At 35.9% G+C, this 19,339-nt stretch overlaps 1 protein-coding gene across 9 annotated transcripts in view; it reads left to right on the forward strand.

Annotated features, from left to right (window-relative positions):
* Window positions 1-18,837, forward strand: part of RUFY3 (RUN and FYVE domain containing 3) — a 75,738-nt gene extending 56,901 nt beyond the window's left edge. For 2 of the 9 annotated variants that reach the window (XM_081304894.1, XM_081304896.1), the window contains exons 9-18: window positions 7-99; window positions 2,877-2,960; window positions 4,421-4,588; window positions 5,299-5,396; window positions 10,036-10,155; window positions 11,434-11,524; window positions 12,991-13,055; window positions 15,870-15,897; window positions 16,918-16,983; window positions 18,503-18,837. In XM_081304894.1, the coding sequence (XP_081161020.1) occupies window positions 7-99; window positions 2,877-2,960; window positions 4,421-4,588; window positions 5,299-5,396; window positions 10,036-10,155; window positions 11,434-11,524; window positions 12,991-13,055; window positions 15,870-15,897; window positions 16,918-16,983; window positions 18,503-18,646 (957 nt within the window). In that variant the 3' untranslated portion in view covers window positions 18,647-18,837. Of the gene's footprint in view, window positions 1-6; window positions 100-2,876; window positions 2,961-4,420; window positions 4,589-5,298; window positions 5,397-7,372; window positions 7,754-10,015; window positions 10,156-11,433; window positions 11,525-12,990; window positions 13,078-15,869; window positions 15,898-16,917; window positions 16,984-18,502 lie in introns of those variants that run through there. The other 7 variants (XM_081304895.1, XM_081304897.1, XM_081304898.1 and 4 more) reach the window with 7 other exon arrangements.
* The last annotated feature ends 502 nt before the right edge of the window (window positions 18,838-19,339 follow it).

The raw sequence follows: 19,339 nt of genomic DNA on the forward strand, positions 1-19,339 counted from the left end.
CAACAGCTTGCAGTCGCAAACAACAGAATTATTACCTTGCAAGAAGAAATGGAACGAGTTAAAGAAGAGAGCTCCTATATATTGGAATCCAATCGAAAGGTGAATATTAACTGGATTTATAAAACATTCATAGAGTGTATGTGATGTATTAGCAACAGAAGGGAGTCTCTAGAGGAGATGCAGACATTTGCATATATCAGGCACAGTTTTTAAATGGAGAGGTTTTGCCCTTTCCCTTACATCATGCTCCTTGGCTTCACTCTACCTACATAATGTTTAACTTCAAGAAAATCTAATTTTGTTCCTTTTTTGTTGTTGTTGTATTAAGGATTTGTACCATAATTAATTGATATTTGTGATATTAAATATGCCATTATTTTTGTGCTGTTACTGTTTTGTTAAGTGACACTTCCTTTATATCATATCACTGGGAGTTACCTTATAAATGAATTTTCTAGATAACTTTATCTCCTAAAGGACCAAATTTTTATACATGTCTAATTAATTTTTGTAAACCTTGGTACTTTTCCAAGCTACCTTAATTAGAGGATATAATTTATATCCATAATTTTAAATTATTAAAATTGTTCCTCACAAGTAATTTGCTCTGAGTGGGAACAAAAGCAGTTTTGTATGTGTAGGTTCTTTGACTAATGCATAGACTTCAAGAAATTACTGTGAATGCTCAGAATAGCCTTTGATGACCTATGTATTTTTAGCTGTGATCTCCGGATACTTGTAAGACACTAAATATGAGATCTCTGGAGAATTAATGTAGTATCATTTGAACCTTTAGCCCAGCTCATGTTTTAAAGTGAATATGTTATTTTAATTTAAAGACTGATTTTTAAAACACCTAAGACTCTTTTTTTTTTTTTTTTTTTTTTGGTTTTTGGTTTTTGTTTTTTAATACTGGGACTTGAACCCAGGGGAACTTTACCACTGAGCTACATCCCCAGCCTTTTTTTTTTTTTTTTAAATTGTAGATGGACACAATAACTTCATTTGATTCATTTATTTTTATGTGATGCCAAGGATCGAACCCAGTGCTTCACATGTGCTAGGCGAGCACTCTACCTACCACTGAGCCACAACCCCAGCCTCACATCCCTGGGCCTTTTTTTTTTAAAGACATTGATAGACCTTTGTTTTATTCATTTATTTATATGTGGTGCTGAGGATTGCCTCACACGTGTTAGGCAAGTGCTCTACCACTGAACCACAACCCCAGGCCCCAGCCGTTTTTTTTTTTTTTTTAATTAATTAATTTGTTTGTTTGTTTGTTTATTTTGAGACAGACTCTCACTTAGTTGCTGAGGCCTCAAACTTATGATCCTCCTGCCTCAGCCTCCTGAACAGCTGGAATTATGGCCTATATCACCATGTCTGGCTCTGTCTCATTAACTTATCTTAGTATTTTTAAATAAAGCAGGAAACTTCCAATTCTGCCTGACTTTTTAAATGTACTTGACTTCTTCAGTTTCCTTACTGTCTTCATTCATTGTATAAGTGCTTAGGTATCATCATTTTTGAAAGGTTTTTACAAATATTGTTTATTTTAATGAAGCTGATACAATGCCCATTTAAAACCCATATCCCAGGCCAAAAGTACAAATAAAATCAGAGGAGCAGTGTTCTGTTGTATACACTTCTGCATGAATAACTTTATTAACTGCTAATGAAAATTAGAACTTTTCCAAGGTTGTCTGACAAGATTATTGTTTTTGTTGGTGTTAATCTTAAAATGCTTTCTCTTCAGTGAAGCCATCTTTGGAGCTCGTCATTACTCTCATCATATCTGTTATCTTGACTCCAAAGCTTTATTCCTCCTCTTTTGGTCTAAACATTCAGATTTTAAAAGTAGCATCAACTTAAGGAAAGGTCATTTTCCCACAATTCAATTCTCTGAAAAACTTCCATCTCCCACTGAAAGTCACAGTCCAGTAATGAAGCAATCATGTGCTAGAACTTCAGGGCCAATTGGAAAGTCATTATAGGTACTCACATTGGTCGATCTTATTTACCACCACAAGCCTGAAAATGCAGTCCTGAAAAAGGTGGCCTCTCTGTGTACATGTGTAATTTTTTAAAAGGAGAGGACAATACGAAGGGACCTGAGGTTTGATCACCAAAAAATCAGCACAGTGGTGGAGTGGTGCATGCCTGTAATCCTAGCAGCTCCAGAGGCTGAAGCAGGAGGATTGTGAATTCAAAGCCAGCCTCAGCAAAAGCAAGGTGCTAAGCAACTCAGTGAGACCCTGTTTTAAAGAGATGGGTGCCAGTTTTCAATTCCATTTGAACACCACATTACAAAAGAACTACTTTTAAAAATAAAAAAGGATTGAGGGAAAAGAAAAAAAATAAAACAATATCTAAACCATTTAATGACTCCTTTTTTATTCCTTATAAACTTCAATCACATCTTCTTCCTCCATTCCCAGTTCTTCTGGAGTATGATTATCAGCAATTCTCTGACCTTCAAAGAGAAACCTGAGTGAATTCATTGGAACTCCTTGTCTTTGACAGTATGATTCTTTGAGTTTCTTGAGATGTGTTGTCATTTTCACTTTAAAATGAATCTCAGTGTTATACTGTCCAATGGCTTTGAGTTTAATGTATTATTGTTCTCCAAATCCTCAACTGAAGGTTTTGCTTCCTGATCAGACTTGGGGATGGTGACTTCACCCAGTCTCCACACAGCAGCGACCTTGGGTATGCAGAACCTGGCTCCAGGGTTTACAAATTCGTCTCCCATCCCCACAGCACAACACCATATCTATCATCATTTTTCTTTACTAAATAGCAATGCCAGTATCTGCTAATGCTATGTAGGTTATTTAAATCCCTAAATATTCAATACTTTATTTCTTTTCAAGGGTCCTAAGCAAGACAGGACTGCAGAAGGACAAGCACTAAATGAAGCAAGAAAGCATTTAAAGGAGGAAACACAATTACGATTGGTAAACTTTGCCTAAGTTCTAGTATTTCAGGAACACATGAAATGGCCTAAGAGATTTTACCTTATAGACCAAGATCTGGAATATCAGTAGTATTCTATATATAACTTTTTTATAATTCTGAAAACTCTTTCTTAACTTTTTTTTTTTAACCCACATTCCCTGTGTGGCTTTCTCAAAACTACCCCCTGCTTTTTTTTTTCTTCTTTATATTTCAGTTTATATTTCAGGAACACTGGGTATATAGAACTTACTTATCCCCACTCCTCCCTCAGTCCTCACCACTGCAAAGCTTGACATTGTCCCCTTAGTAGGAATCATGAATGTAGATTATCTTATTTTTACCTATTATTCCTGAGTTTATTCTCACTCTAATATATATAGAGAAAATTTTATTGTCCAGTATTACTCTTAGAAATTAAAATATATATGTGTAGTATGTGTTTAAGATTCATAAGTATCAATAAGCCTTGCTATTAGCATATTAATTCTTCCTGAAGTTCAGATAGGATGACAAACAAAAGGACCCCTCCCCCCCCATAGTGTCTCTAAGACTAGGGGAAAGACAAAAAAATAAGGGGTGATTTAATATGTAATAAAAAGTTATTACAAATTAACAGTGTACAGCAGAACTTAAGATTGTCTGAAAACATAGTAATGTTATTTAGTATCTGCCTTCTATGTGTTTGTAAATTGATCTCAAAATACTTCTTACAAGGAAGGTCCTAGAAATAATATGTCAGATTTTCAGATATAGCATGATTCATTTTATATCGTGCTAATCATGTTAAGAGGGGTGTCTCAGTTAAGTAGCACATAATAAAAATCTTAAAATTTTTGTATTCTTTTATCATAATAAGAAATAAGATAAATATTTGTTAAGAAGGCAAGAAATAGGCAAGGTGCTAGATATATCTTAGACACAACTCAGGTCTCTGTATATTTGCTGATCTGAATAATGTTACAGTCATAATGGTTGAAACAAAAAGGAGTTTCATGTTAAGTGAATCTAAAAATTCAGTTAGCTGTATTGATAATTCCTAATAATTGAGATGTTATCCTTGGGGACCCAGAATATACTCTGGGTTCCTTGGGTTCTTGAATATATCAACATTTAAATTTGAGAGAATTGCAACTACTTCAATTTGTGCTTCTACTATAACACTTTATGTATATTTCTATAATAGGACTTATGCATCGTCACAGTACCCCAAGTGTGTGCATATTTTGACCATAAATAGCATTGTCTTTAACCTAGTAATTTTTTAGATTTGTGCATTATCAAACAGATGTTATACTTAATTGTTCTTATTGTTAATGTCTCTGAAAATGAATGATGGCTTTTGGCTATTTTACCAGAATATTCAGACCTGAGGGTTTTGGTCTACTCTTCCTGTGAAATTTTATGGTTGTACTTAGTTGAGGAAAGAGAGTATAATCAATTCATTTACCTCTGGTGGCAGGATGTTGAAAAAGAGTTGGAGATCCAGATCAGCATGAGACAGGAGATGGAATTGGCTATGAAGATGCTGGAGAAGGATGTCTGTGAGAAGCAGGATGCCCTGGTGTCTCTGCGGCAGCAGCTGGATGATCTCAGGGCTCTCAAGCATGAACTTGCTTTTAAGCTGCAGGTAGGGGAAATATGAGGAATAGATTCACCAGCTTTCTGAAATAGTGGAGCTCCCCTCCATCCTTCTTGTTCTGTAGAATCACACTTTAAGAGGGAAGAGTCACTAAGCACTGACACAACCCAGAATCCCAGCTGAGGGAAGGCTGAGACAGGAGGATCACATTTCAAGGCCAGTCTGGACAACATAACAAGACTGTCTCAAAATGAAATTTTAAAAAGGACTGGAGATGTAGCTTAGTGGTAGAACACTTGCCTAGCATGTATGAGGCCCTGGGTTCAATCCCTAGTATTACATACACATACAAAAAAGGATCAGACTCTCATAAGATTCTCTATTGTGTTCTGAAAAATCAAGCCCACTTTTCATATTGCAAAGCTGGTTGGGGTCTTTTTTCATCCTACAATTTATACTCTCTATCTTAAGATGCCAGCTGAGTTATGTATTCCATTAGATTTTAAATGGAACATGATAAATTGATGAACCTTCTGATATTATGATAAGGTTGCATATAAATAATACTGATTTTAACCAAATTGCTTTTGGAGCTTTGGTTTGGGGATTTGGGGTTTGTTTTGTTTGTTTGTTTGTTCCTGTTTGGAAATGTATGAGCATTTATATTTCTCTGTTTTCCCCTTATCATCAGGTTCAAAAAGCATATGTGATTATAATTAAGAAGTTTATGTTATAGTCTATAATTATTTTATATACAGAGTTCAGACTTAGGAGTAAAACAGAAAAGTGAACTAAACAGTCGCTTGGAAGAGAAGACTAATCAGATGGCTGCTACCATTAAACAACTGGAACAAAGGTAAAAAGTGCTATTCCTTTAGTGAAATACTTTGAGCTGCGAGTGCTAAAAGTGAAGAGAGTATGCTCTGCTTTGGGCAAATAAAAAATATATGAAATTCTTCCAACCCTAATCAGCCATGCCTGGAGAAAGAAAGCCAATTGAATTTTATGTGTTTTAAGATGTCATTGAAAATATTGTTAAGAAATGTCAGTCAGCCTGTCCTGACTACTTTGAATATTAGAAATGGGAATTTAACCCATTTCACTGATGAGTCTTAGAAGTATACTTTCAAGAATGAAAGAATTTTTAAGTATGTATTTATAATTGTGTGATTTTATTGTTCCTCACTAAAGTCTTGGAATACTTTGGCACTAGGTGACCTAGGGGTTCCAAAAGGTGGTTTAGAAATAGAAATAGAATGATCTATTATGGATCTTTCCTTTCTTTAACCATTTTTCTCTCTTCTCTCCCATCTCCCATTGCTGTCTACTGGCTCCGCAATAGTTGTTTAGCTTCCACTGACATCTGCAGTGTGTGTCTCCTCTCTGACTTCCATCAGGAGACTGGTCTTGAGTTTTCTTCCTCTGACCACCATCTCCCACCAGTCTTTCAGTTCTCTCTGCCCAAAGCATCTCTCTTTCTATGATATGTTCTTAATTCTCCATTTGTCTGAAACTACTGTTGGTAACTCAGCAGCCAAGAGAAACGTGGCTAAGATTTCAGGACTGAACACAGCATGGCACCCAGGGTCATTCAGTGTTTCCACCTTTAACACCTACTTACCACCCTTTTTGCACTTGAAAAAAACTAAACTATGGGTTCCTGGATATGCTTTCCCCTTTTTTCATCCATTGCTTTGCTGAGAGTTCTATCAATTAGAAATGACCTTCTCCTTCCTGCTTTCTTGTTCTTCAGATATATTTTTTCCATTCAAGCACACTCCAAAGCTGCTTTTTTTTTTTTTTTTTCCAGTACTGGGGATTGAACCCAGGGGCGCTTAACCATATTTTATTTTGAGACAGGGTCTCTCCGAGTTGCTTAGGGCCTCACTAAATTGCTGAGGCTGGCTTTGAACTCACAATCCTCCTGCCTCAGCCTCCTGAGCTGCTGAGACAAAGCTTCTTCTGATACCTATTTTCAGCTAGAAATAGCGTTATATCTGTCTCTATCTTTACCACTTAGTGGCACTTATTACTATCTGCTTTACCTTATAGTCCTTTAAATACATACCTTCCTTTGAGAGAATAGGCTCCTTGAGATTAATTAACATTTTTTTTTTTGGTGGTGGTGGTGGTGGTGGTAGTTCTGGGGATTAAACCCAGGGCTTTGTATATTCAAGGAAGGCATTCTGCCAACTTGAGCTATATCCCCAGCCCTAATTAACAAATCTTTTAAGATCTTTTAAGCTCCCTCATTGGGAGGGCTGGAGTTGTAGTTCAGTAGTAGAGCACTTGCTTACCGTGTTTAAGGCCCTGGATTCAACCCTTAGTACCACACACACAGACACAAAAATGTTCCCTCATTGGATCTGTCAGTACCTTAAATGTACAAGGCATAAATTTGGTAGATAGGTGAATGAATGGATGAATGGGTGACTTCTTTTATTCCAATGATTCTTAATGAGGGAAGGTACTAAACAACAGTGCATATTTATTGTTAACTTAAAAGTTAACTGCAGATTTATAAATAAACTCAAAACCCCTAATATGGGTGATAAATAAAAAGTATCTATAGGAAAAAAGTAAGCCAAGTACTTGCTCATAGGCAGTTATATGTTTATACCAAATATATTTTAGTATTTCTAAATTGTACTTTTGAGATGTATCACATTTTTCACTCATTTAGACTTGGCATTTAAAGCAGAGAGAATAAAATATGACTTACCTCTCTGAATATCAAGCTGACTTATTTCTCTTGCTATCTTTGTGTTTCCTGTTTATTCATTTCCTCATTTCCCTTTCACTTCATTTTCATTTTTATTTTATTTCATCTAGTGAAAAAGATTTGGTGAAACAGGCAAAGACCTTAAATAGTGCAGCAAATAAACTGATCCCAAAACATCATTAGGCATTTTGCAGTTGGTCACCTCACAGTATCACAAGTCAATTGTAAAAGGGAGAAATCTGAAAGTTATTATGTTTAAGCTCTGATTCCATAAAAATGTCACCAAAAGTTGACTTTGTATTTGTTGGACTTTAAAAAATAATAATTGGACAAATAGGTTGGGGTTTTTTCCTTATTATTGTTTTCTCCCCAGAGTTAGAAATTTGGTGCAAATTTCTAATTAAATGACAAATAAACTGAGAAATTACTTCTGAGTTGACCAATAAATAAAAATAGCATTTAAAAAGAAAAGCCCAGAGAATTGAGGCTTTGTGTATATATATATATTAATGATGCCTTTACAACCCATTCCTTGGTAATATCAGATTCTAGGTGCATTGTTAATGTCTGTATCAGCAAGCCTGTTCTGTCATTGCAATGTAATGAACTAGAGGTGACTACCATGTAAACTTGGACTCTTCTAAAGTAGTTGTGTCTCTTAGACCATGACCCCTTTTCAATTTTGTTATGTAGGTTTAATCCCCAAACTAAGGATAAGTGCTTAGTATTTCATTACAGTTCTATTCTCAGTAACCAAGATTGCTTGCAACTTTTTTGCCTTAGTGATTTTGAACAACAACAACAAAGAAAAGCATCCTTATATTTCTTTAAAGTACATAGAGATAAATTTAATAATTAGGTAACTTATGATAACATCATATTATGGAAGCTTGAGAAAAATCTCCTAATATTTGTCATCTTCTACCTCTGCCACTTTTTCTGCAATTCCACTTTAGCTCAGAGAGAAAAAATTTTAATAAAAACACTCTTCTCCTATAAACAAAATGCACTATGCATTTTTCAGTTCTATCCTGCTTTTCCTACTGGAGTAAAGAGGATAAGGCGTATATATGAATAATGATTTCCTGCCTGTTATTCCTTAGTTTCTGTTATTAAGAATTTCTGTTACTTTTTGTTTAGATGGGTTTGCTAATGGTTCTGGGAAACTAACAATTTAGTTATTAGAAAAACATTTCAGATTAAGAAATAAATGATAAAGCATATTCTTTATTATTATTTAGTATAAAAATAAAAGTTCCCAGGGCTGGGGTTGTAGCTCAGTAGTAGAGCACTTGCTTTGCATGTGTGAGGCACTGGGTTCGATCCTCAGCACCACATAAAATAAATAGATAAAATGAAGATACTGTGTCCATATAAAAGTTCCCAGTAGGTATCCACAAGCAATATTAGCAGGGCTTCTTTTTCTAAGTGACCACCAATCTAACCCTTTCTATGCTTTACATTGTAAATAATTGTATAAATACCTTGATTTTTTTTTTTTCTTAAAGTGACTTTTGATTTGGGGATACAGGCTTTTTTAGTAAGCCTTCATTCTGTCAAAAGGTCTTGTCAAAATATTTGGGATTTTGTTTGCTTGGGTTTGTTTGTTTTATTTTTTTTTTCCTTCATCTGGTATGCTTCACAACATTTCAGCTGCTAAGGTAGGGACAAAGACAACCCATTTGCTTCCGGCTCTTGAAATTCTTTACATTCTACTTGGCAAAACCAGAATTAAGAGAGTAAGATAGATTTCATATGTTTTTATGCTTACACAGACTCGAACCAAAATCAAATTGAAGAACATATGTTAGAGCCAACTTTATGAAAGATACTGTGCTCTTGAGCTTATATTAGTTCTTATCATTTTGCACCTATATAAATAAAATGCTTACTACATTCTTATCTGCATCAACCTTTTGTGGTGATGAGTTGCCTTTTCTATGGGCATTTGGAGGGAGGACTCAAACATGAAAATAAAAACTTTTAAACTACACATAGCATGCTTCTAAGTTCCTTTATATAAAGCTCCAAGTGTTTTACCTTCTAAAACATGATTCTTATAGGTGCAAAATTATAAGTTTAGAAGAAAGCATCCATTGGAATCATCCAGAGAATGTGGCCAGGAGTCTTATAAGGCCCAGTGCTAAATTCTTTGTCCACATAGTCACACATGACTTGGTAGAAATGGAATGGAAAGAGTCAGCCAAACTCTGACTCTGGCTTTTCCTTGTATAATAACCTGAAGCCTGGTTAAACGTTGATGTATAATGTCCTATGATTTAATATATGTGGTTTGAGGAAAGGACCAGAAAAATGTTATAATTCCACTTATTAAGATAGTTACCCAATTACAAGTTCCAGTTATGTATGTAAAGCGAATAAAAAGTACCAAATCAAATAGGAAATAAAAACAAAATATGAATTAAACTCAAATTACTATGTACTTGAGGTTGGCTTTGGATATGGATTTTCTAAAAAGCGATGTTTTATTGTTGATCATCTAATGACTGTAAACTGTAGTGCTAGAATAAAAAAAAAATTGGAAAATTTTCCTCTGCCTGGTTCACCTTCATCTTGCTTTTCTTTAGAATTTGTTTCTTCTCCATCTTTTTTTTCCCTCATAATATTTTCCCCTGTGTCCTACAAAGTTTTTTTTCTTCTTTCTCTCTCCATGCCTTCCTCCTTGGGTTATTTTATTTTGTGTTGTGAACTTGGTCTTCCTCCCCACCATGGCTTTTGTTTTTTATCACAAGTTCATATGGCTCACATCCAGATTGCGCCAGGCTGAGCGAGGCCGCCAGTCTGCTGAATTGGACAACCGGCTCTTCAAACAGGACTTCGGAGACAAGATCAACAGTCTACAGCTGGAAGTGGAGGAGCTCACCAGGCAGCGGTGAAGGGAGGGCAGCTTGAGCTGACAGGGTGGTCATGGGGAGTTCTAAGGCCAGACAGCAAGAAGGGAATCTCAGGACTTACAGCCATCTCAGCTACTGTCTTTTCCCTGGATTGGAATTCCGTTAGCTTCACGTATATCACCATTCCCTAAATCCTGTCAACATCCTTTGTAATTAAAGAATTAGGAAATTTGAGTGCAGGGTCCTAGATAAATAGTAATGAATAGCCAACATAGCAATAATAACATTAGTTAGTATTTCCTGCATTCCTCCTGTGTGCTGTGTGCTTTACAGAGCTCTTCACCACACCCAGTGTTTTCACAGCAATCCTTCTAGTAGTTTATATTGTTGCCCCCACTTTCAGATGGAGTTAAAGCTTGGGAGGGTCAGATGTGTTTAAACTGACAGCTAAGCTAATAAGTGACAATGCTATCATTCAAAAATCTATTTCTCTGACTCCAGCACTAACCACTGTTCCATATTATATTTCAAATGTGACTCACTTTTGTGCTTAAGTCACTGATTCCAAACAAATAGAACTTTGTTGGATATAAAGCTTATAGCAACAGAGATCAGTAGTGTTTGAGGGTAGAGTACATAACTTTAAGAGAGAACAACTAATTAATATGAAATGGATCTATAATAACCATACTTTGATACTATATCTTGCTGAAATTTTATAAATGCTGTCTTTTGGTTATGGCAAATACTATTGTCATTTCAGTGACCACAACTCTTGATGAAGAGTTCATATAAAATACCAATATTCAGGAGTTGCCCTTCAGGTACTGGGCAATCCTAAAATATATCCATAATCATCCAAGAAAGATTAAGCATGTTTTATGTTTTTTAATATTATTGGTTTTATTGTATTTTAGTACTTTAAAGCTTAGTTGTCCATATATGTGTGGTAACTTTTAATTCATTAAAACTTAATTACTGGCCAGGCACAGTGACAAACACCTTTAATCCCAGCTACTTAGGAGTATGAGACAGGAGGATCTCGAGTTCAAAACCAGCCTCAGCAAAAAGCGAGGTACTGAGCAACTCAGTGAGACCCTTTCTCTAAATAAAATACAAAATAAGGCTCAGTAGTCGAGTGCCCCCATGTTCAATACCCCAAAAGAAACTTAATTACTCAACTTTAAGAGAAAGATTTGGCAAAAAAAAAAAAAAAAAAAAAGTTGAAAAAAAAAAGAAATATTTAAAAAAGAAAAGAGTTTGGAATGTGAATACAGAAATTCAAATTTTCAATCTTCCTTTCCCACCTAACCCAGGAACCAGCTTGAGTTAGAACTAAAACAGGAAAAAGAAAGAAGGTTACACAACAGGAGCACCCCAGAAAAGAGTCAGAAGCCAGAACCCAAGGTGGTATGTTTGTTACTCTCTTGTTTATTTACTTTATTTTAATTTTGAGAGGCTACCTTGATGAGCCCATGGATTTCATACCTTATTGTTGTGGCCTCTGGTATACAGACAGCAAATGAGCTGGACTGGAGAGATGAAAGCTTTATTCCGAGTCTTCATGATTTCATTTGGAAAGGGGATTGTAATAATAATTTTTTAAGATTTTTGTGGTAGCTTACCAAAAACATGCTTCTTGGATTTCTGCTAGTATTTCTAAGTCATGAGGATTTCAGTTTGAGCATACTCTAGGAATTTCTTTTAGAAATAATTAGAGGGAACAAGGCTTAAAGAAGGGAAAGTAACAGAGTGGTTTTAAAGAGCAGAAATAAAAATTCCTACCAAACATTCTTAAAAGGAGGGTCGTCTAGCACCTGCTGTGGTGAGGAGGCTAAAATTGGATAAGATATCTCTGGGACTAGGAAACAAGAGCCAATTTCTTCAAGTAATGAAGTCCAAAACGCATGAGGTACTTTTTGTATCAAACACAGAGAAGAAATTGGCTCCTTTATGTATGTTATTATATATAATAAAGTAAAACCTATATACGATTCTTATTTAAAATTTCTAGAGAATGAGCTGTTAATTTGCCAAAGAGTTTTTTGTTGTTGTTGTTGTTTGTTTTTTTTTTAATGGGAGCAGCTCAGGAGTCTAAAGCAGGAGGATAGCAAGTTTAAGACCAGCCTTGGCAACTAAGCAAGGCCCTAAGCAACTTTGAGAGTTTAAGACCAGCCTTGGCAACTGAGCAAGGCCCTAAGCAACTTTGTAAATGCATTGTAATAGTAACCACCGCTAATGTTTTAAAGTATGTAAAGAGCCATTTTATATAAGCATGCTATCTTTATTAAGTTTAGTGAACAAAATATGAAGGAGTTACAAGGTTTACGTAAGTCTTACCTTATTTTATCAGTGAGTTTAAGTTTTTCAATCTAGAATTGCCTTGTAGTAGAGTTTTAGAAGGATAAATAGTACATTAACCTCCCTTCTTTGATAGTTGAATGGTCTGAGAACACAGATTCCACTTTTGGAAGCAGATGGACTGCAATTCAAGGCATGCAGCAGTGCGTATGTGTACACATATATGTTCTCATGCCACAGAATTTGTCCCTAAAAACTGCTCAGACAGGGCTTAAGAGCATTGGTATCACTATGCAGGTGGAACGTTACTTCATTCTTCAGAGTAGAAAACTCTCTGAATACATAGGCTGTAGAAGTTGTTGTAGCATTCAGGCATCTATTTAATTGAATTCCCAGAGGATTACACAGGTCTGCTAGATACATTTGTGCTTGATTTTACCAGTTATGCAGAGCTCAGTCAGGGGAAAAAAAAAAAAAAAAACTCATAAGAAGTAACTGATATATAGGTATTTTGAACTTACTTTACTCATAAATAAGATAAATTTTGAAATTGGGCTATTTTCTTTTGGCAGGATGGAAAGTACAAAATTCAAGAGGAAAATGATAAAATTAAAAAGTCCTTGGAAGAAAACCGCAGGTGTTTGTTAATTAAGTATTAAGTAAGATACAAAGTCACTTGGGGGCAGTGGGAAAGAGGGAGCTTATTTAATATACATTGGCACTGACACAGGCAAAACACTGACTTTTAATATTAATATGCCAGAAAGACATTTGGAGGGGAAAGTGAATAAATAATAAAACCAGAAAACAGTATTAATTAAACTAAACTTATTAGGTCATTTCAGAACAAAGAAGGGTAATCAGGCTGTCCTCTGACTCTTACTTGATTAATTCTAAAACTCAAATTATCACTTAAAGATTAGTTCTCATTTATACTGAATTGGTGTCCCAGGAGAATGTAGCATAAATCATAGCATTTCTTGGTTCTTAAATGTTCCTGAATATGACTTCTTTTCACGTGTGTGCTAAGTTTCAAATAGATATTCACATTTCCTGCTCTCTTATTTCTTTTTCTTAAGTGTCTGAAACAGCTTAACTTCATTTCTGTTTCTTAACTTTGTGTCTGATCTTCTCACTATGTAAAACAGAATTATTTCAAGGAAGCTGATTTTTAACAGTAATTTAGCAGGTTAGAAATATAACAAAATATATAGTGCCACTGCATCAAAAAATGAAGAAGCTCCAACTCTGTGAGTCTAGAAAAGGCAAAGCCATGGAGACAGTAAAAAAAAAAAATCAGTGGCTGCCAGTGGCTGAAGGGAGAGATGAAATCATAGAGGATCATGGAGCATTTTTCAAGTAATGAAACTATTCTGAACACTACTGTAATGGTGGATACATTTCATTACACATTTGTCCAAACCTATAGAATGTGTACCACCAAGAAATCTAGACTATAAACTCTGGGTGATGATGATGTATTGATATAGACTCATCAGTTGTGACAAATGTACCCACTGTGGTGCAGCATATTGATATTAGGGGAAGCTGGGAGTGCAGAGGTATGTTGGAAGTCTCTGTACTTTCAATTCTGTTTTGCTGTGAATTTAAAATTAAGTATATTTAAAGGAGGGGGAGAAGTTAGTGATGAGAAAAGAAAACCATAAAGGATTTTGGAAAGACCTCTATAGTGTCCACTCTGGAAAGCTGTCCCTACCCAGGCTTTTGATGCCTTAAGAATGAGGTAGAGTGTCATCTTTGCTCTCTCTAAAGCATAGGTAGCTGCTGGGGAAGTTAAACACATAATCCAGTGGTAAGTTGACTATCACAGACTTAGTCAAAATATCCTTTCCTTGCCTCCAAGGACAACATAATTTCTAAGTCTTTAGTTGTGCTCTTAGAGAACATGGTTTAATATAAGACTAACCTTAAACTTCAGTCAATCTAGCCCAGAGAAGTGATCCAAGCTTGTAATCCCAGCAGCTTGTTAGGCTGAGGCAGGAGGATCACAAGATTGAGACCAGCCTCCACAACCTAGGAAGACCCTGTCTCAAAATAAAAAATTAAAATGGGCTGGGGATATAACTCAATGGTAGTGTCTCCTGGTTTCAGTCCTCAATAGCACACACACAAAAAGAACAAACATGTATTTATGTATGAAAAAAAGATACAGCTCATCTGACATTACAGATTAGCATAGGCACAGGGAAGGGTACTCGGCTGTAAAATTGGCCTTCCAAGTGCCTTTCAGGGTCAGCCTACTAGTGGTCTAAAATCCAGTTATTAATTGGAATTATCAAGAGTGTCTATTAAATGCCAAGTACTGATTTAGGCCCTGGGAATATGTCAGTGCTTCCTTATACTATCTGTATTGTGCTCTGTGGCTTAGAAGGTGTGTTTCACATTCAGTATCTCCTTCTAAATTAAATTCTCTTTCAAAAATAAAACCATCCATTCCTACTTTACAGATGAGAAAACTGAGTGTCACAGAGAGGCTAGGTGACATAGCAAGTTGCCTTTGCTTATCACATATCTTCTGTTTTTAAGTCCTTTGTTTCTGTACAACATAATGGCAACTTCCAGGGCCTATTCCAGCCAGAACTGCAATCATGGAACCACACCAGTCCTCTTGAAATTGTGATCCAAGGAATATTTGAAAACCTCGTCCCCACGTGGTATAACCTAGTCTTGTGATCACACTGCCATCAATTAAAAAGAAATGGAACAATTATCAACCTGTGGCACACTTTCCCCACAACTAAAAGTACCTGGGCTTTACTTCTCTACTTTAGGTTCTGCTCCAAGTAGGGAAGTCAGGATTAGCTCAATGTAGTCTAATGAAGAAATAGAACAGCTTGAATGGACTTTCATGTGACAATCTCTTTCATTTCCCTTTCCCTGATTAATTTGCTAAAGCTAACGTTTTATGAATATTTGGGAGAAGAGACTGATATATGACATAGGATAATGGATAGATTTCCATTATAATGGATAGGAAAAAAAGCTATTAAAATATATGTCTAATGGGCCACTGGAATTTTACATGTTAGAAAACATTAATGTTGGGCTAGGAATATAGCTCAATGGTAGGGTGCTTGCCTAGCATACCCAAAGACCTGGGTTCTGTTCTTAGCAACATGAACTAAAAGGAAAAAAAAAAAAAGAATGCTATTTTCTTGGTAGATAAGAGGAAGTATAAACTATAACTCCAAATCTGTTTGTAAATGGGAACCATAATATAGGTCAAGTGTCAGATTCTAATAATAGACTTAACCAAAATGTCTAAAATCTGGGAGTGCAAAATTAATAATTCAATTGTTCCTAGTAATATCAAAGAACTCCAGTATTGCTTGTTTGACAAACTATTTGTCTTCTGAACATTTACTGAGATGATATAAATGGAAATATATTAAGTTGATATTTGTTATGATTTTTTGTTTCTATATTGTAGGCTGCTGTCCCACCCTACAGATGAACAGGTAACTGAACCTCCAATTTTTCTAAAAGTATGAAGTTGGTACACTATGCCTAGCCAGTAAACAGTATGGGAAAAAAATAAATGGTATATCCTCTGTGTACCAACCTTTCAACAATGTACTAAATAATGGATTGCCTAAAGTTTTCATACATGTTGGAAAACATAAATGCCAACTGTTTTCTTGCTAGTAAAAAGGAGATGTAAAATATAAGTCCAAATCTATTTGTAAACAAGAACCATAATGTAAGTCAAGGGTCAGAAAGTAGCACAGTCTTGAGCAACTTGCTAAGAAAACAGCAGTTCTCACTTCTCTTGACATACTGTGAGACCTCTGCTCTCTTTCCTTTAGTTTTTCCTTATATAAAATGGAAAGGAAAAAATGATCAGTTAGAAATAAACTAACATAAATGCTTATAGAATACAAATATAATCTGATAACACTACAAGAAAGACCATAAATGCCTCTGTGCTTGAGTTACTGTGTGACTTAGCTATTAGGATATAAAATGAAGCCTACTGCTCTCTATTTTTGATGGTAGAATAAACAAGGATGGGGCAGTTTTTAAAACTTTTTTACTTTATACTTCTCTGTGCTTAAATTTTCTATTTAGAAGTATAACCATGTTGTTTTATTATAAAAATTAAAAGTTGTAAGGATAGTGTTAGGGTTATAGCAAAGGTGGTAGGACTATGTGAATTTTGTTTCTTTAGTTTCCAGATAGTCTGAGTGTGGCTACAATAGCTAAATATATATATAAATGCATTTTCCGGCCAGGCACCATAGCACACACCTATAATCCCAGGGACTCAGGAAGCTGAGGCAGGAGGACCAGAAGTTCAAAGCCAGCCTCAGCAATTTAGTAAGGCCCTGTCTCAAAAAATAAAAAAAGTCTGGGAGGATGAGGATCACTGGTTAAGCACTCCAGGATTTAATCCCCAGAACCAAAAAGAAAATGCATGTTCTGAAAGCATTCAAGTTTCTAGTGCTGAGGGAAAGTAACTGACTCACTGTGTGCTTTAGGATCAGCCGCTGCTCTCTGAAAAGCCACAGATATGTCAGCTATGCCAGGATGACAGCCTATCAAAGGTAAGTGGAGAGAAATGAATAGGTTCTTCATGAAGATGTTCTTTGCACCACTAGCCCCTTTCCAGGAATAGCAGGAACTTTGTTGTATAGAGCAGAGTGCCAAGAGTCAGGTAGGAAGCCAAGGGAGCAAGCATCTATCAGATACCTATTTTTTTTTCAGTCATAGTAATTCATGTTGGCAAATTATATGAATAACTATACATATAATTTTAAGCAAATAATTTATTTAAACATACGACATTTACCAAAGTGACTTCTAGTATTTCATCCAGCTCAGAACAAAGGGAAATGAGCTCTTCCCGTTGGACCACTTGTTTTTCCCGTGGTCCTTAGGTCTCTGCCTGAGTACATTTCCAGTTTATTATAGTAGAGTGTAGGCAGAGTAAAGGAAGCATTCAGAAAGGAATGTCCTCAACAACTGGGACTGCATAACCACAGTATCCTCAGCGTCTAATATGGTACCCAATTTATAGTACATGCTCAAGAAATGTTAAGTACAAATGACTATAAAAAAAAACAAGTGCTTGGAAGACATGAGAATTTTGCCCAAATTCTGGATTACATCACCATTTTTTATCATTCTGAATTTTAGCAAACAAAATTATTATTGTGACCTAGTCTTAGTTTAGCAGAACCAGATAATGGATGAACTGCTTTTATAGATTAGAAGTTGCAGTTACAGAAAGATGTGCCAAAAGAGAAGAAACTGCTAATCAAATTCCAGCTTTTCTGAGCCATTCAAAGTAACTTCAACATATCATAGGAAAAGGTTTCTCAGGCTTTCAGATGAAAGTGACCCCCACCCCCACTCCACTGCACCCTCAGGAAGATTGCTTGGGATGAAAGCAGTATTTCATGGGGGGAATTATTCTTCACAACCTTTTATGATGAGCTGTATATCTCCTGGTTGCAACCTTAGCAGTGACACTGCCATAGTGACAAACATGACTTCCAGTGCTTGGCCACTAAAGACTCATAGAGATGAGTTTCCCTATAAACATGATGGAGCCAGCTATGGGCCTGTCTCACTGATATCCCAAAGGATGTGCTTGTGGAGCATCACAAGAATGCATTAAGCACATGAGTGTATTCAGAATCTTATTTTCGGTTCAAAGTTAGCAGTTTTTTTAATCCTAGGCTGTTCACCAAAGCCATTGCTAGGTCACTGCCTTAGTGCATGTGCTTAGGTACTTGCACTAAATTAGCCCCGCTGAAAATGAATGTCAGGATCACAAGTATGAAATGTATTCCAAAGACTGAACAATTTCTGTGTTACCTGTTCTTTTGAGTGTTGTGGCATTGCTGCTTCTCTTCATTTAGATCTAATAACATTTAGATCTTAGACTGTGAACTTGTTTGTAGATCAGAACTAAATTTAGTCAGCTACTACCTGGTACCTAGCAGACATTCAGCCTGCACTTGATTAGGCACTGAGCACTTAGAATATTCAGCCTTTCTATCCCATGCATTCTATGCCTTGCTCTTCTTTTTCTCACCTAACCTCCTCTTCTCCTTGTAGAATGTATGTAAGAACTGCAGAGGAACTTTCTGTAATGCTTGTTCAACAAACGAACTGCCGCTTCCCTCAAGTATCAAGCCTGAGCGAGTTTGCAATCCCTGTCACAAGCAGCTGATGAAGCAATATTCCACCAGCCCATCATAAGACTGGAGAAGAGACCTGAACCAATCACTCACACAGGTGCATTCTGTACCTGTGTTAGATGTCAAGACCCCTAAAGCCCAATTCTTAAAATCAACTAAGTTGATAGGAATAATTTAGGTAAACAAGGTCCAGGGAAAAAAAGGCAGTGATTGGGTTTGCTGGAAATTTTGCTCAATTTCCCTAATATAAATTTTAAAAAGTTACTGAGTTGAGCCTTTCTTCTGTAAATCTAAACAACCCAAATTTGAAGGGGGTTATTTTATTTTGTACCTTTGGAAAGGCTATTTTTATGAGTATGGGGTTGATATAATAGGAAGGGTGCAAGCATATATGAATTTAAAGAAAGGGGCTGGAGATGTGGCTCAGTTGTAGAGTGGCTGCTTAGCATGCACAAGACCCTTACTTTGATTCCCCAGAACAGCAGGGTGGGAAAAAAAATGGAAAAGTGATCATCTCCCTCTATTACATTTGCTGTTTCAAGAAGGAAAGATAAATGTTAACTGAGGTCAAAATGATGTTACCTATTTTCCCAGGTGCTGCTAGACATAAACATTGTTTCCTCTTCACTCCCACTAACTACCTCTTCTTTACATATCTCTACCAAACTGTGAACCCCAACTCAGGGAAATTAGAGAGTAATATAAATTCTGAATGTACTGAAAATAATATTGTGTAATATATTATAATTTTAGG

The sequence above is a fragment of the Spermophilus citellus genome, assembly GCF_964194105.1.
Source record: "Spermophilus citellus genome assembly, chromosome: 8".
NCBI lineage: Eukaryota > Metazoa > Chordata > Mammalia > Rodentia > Sciuridae > Spermophilus > Spermophilus citellus.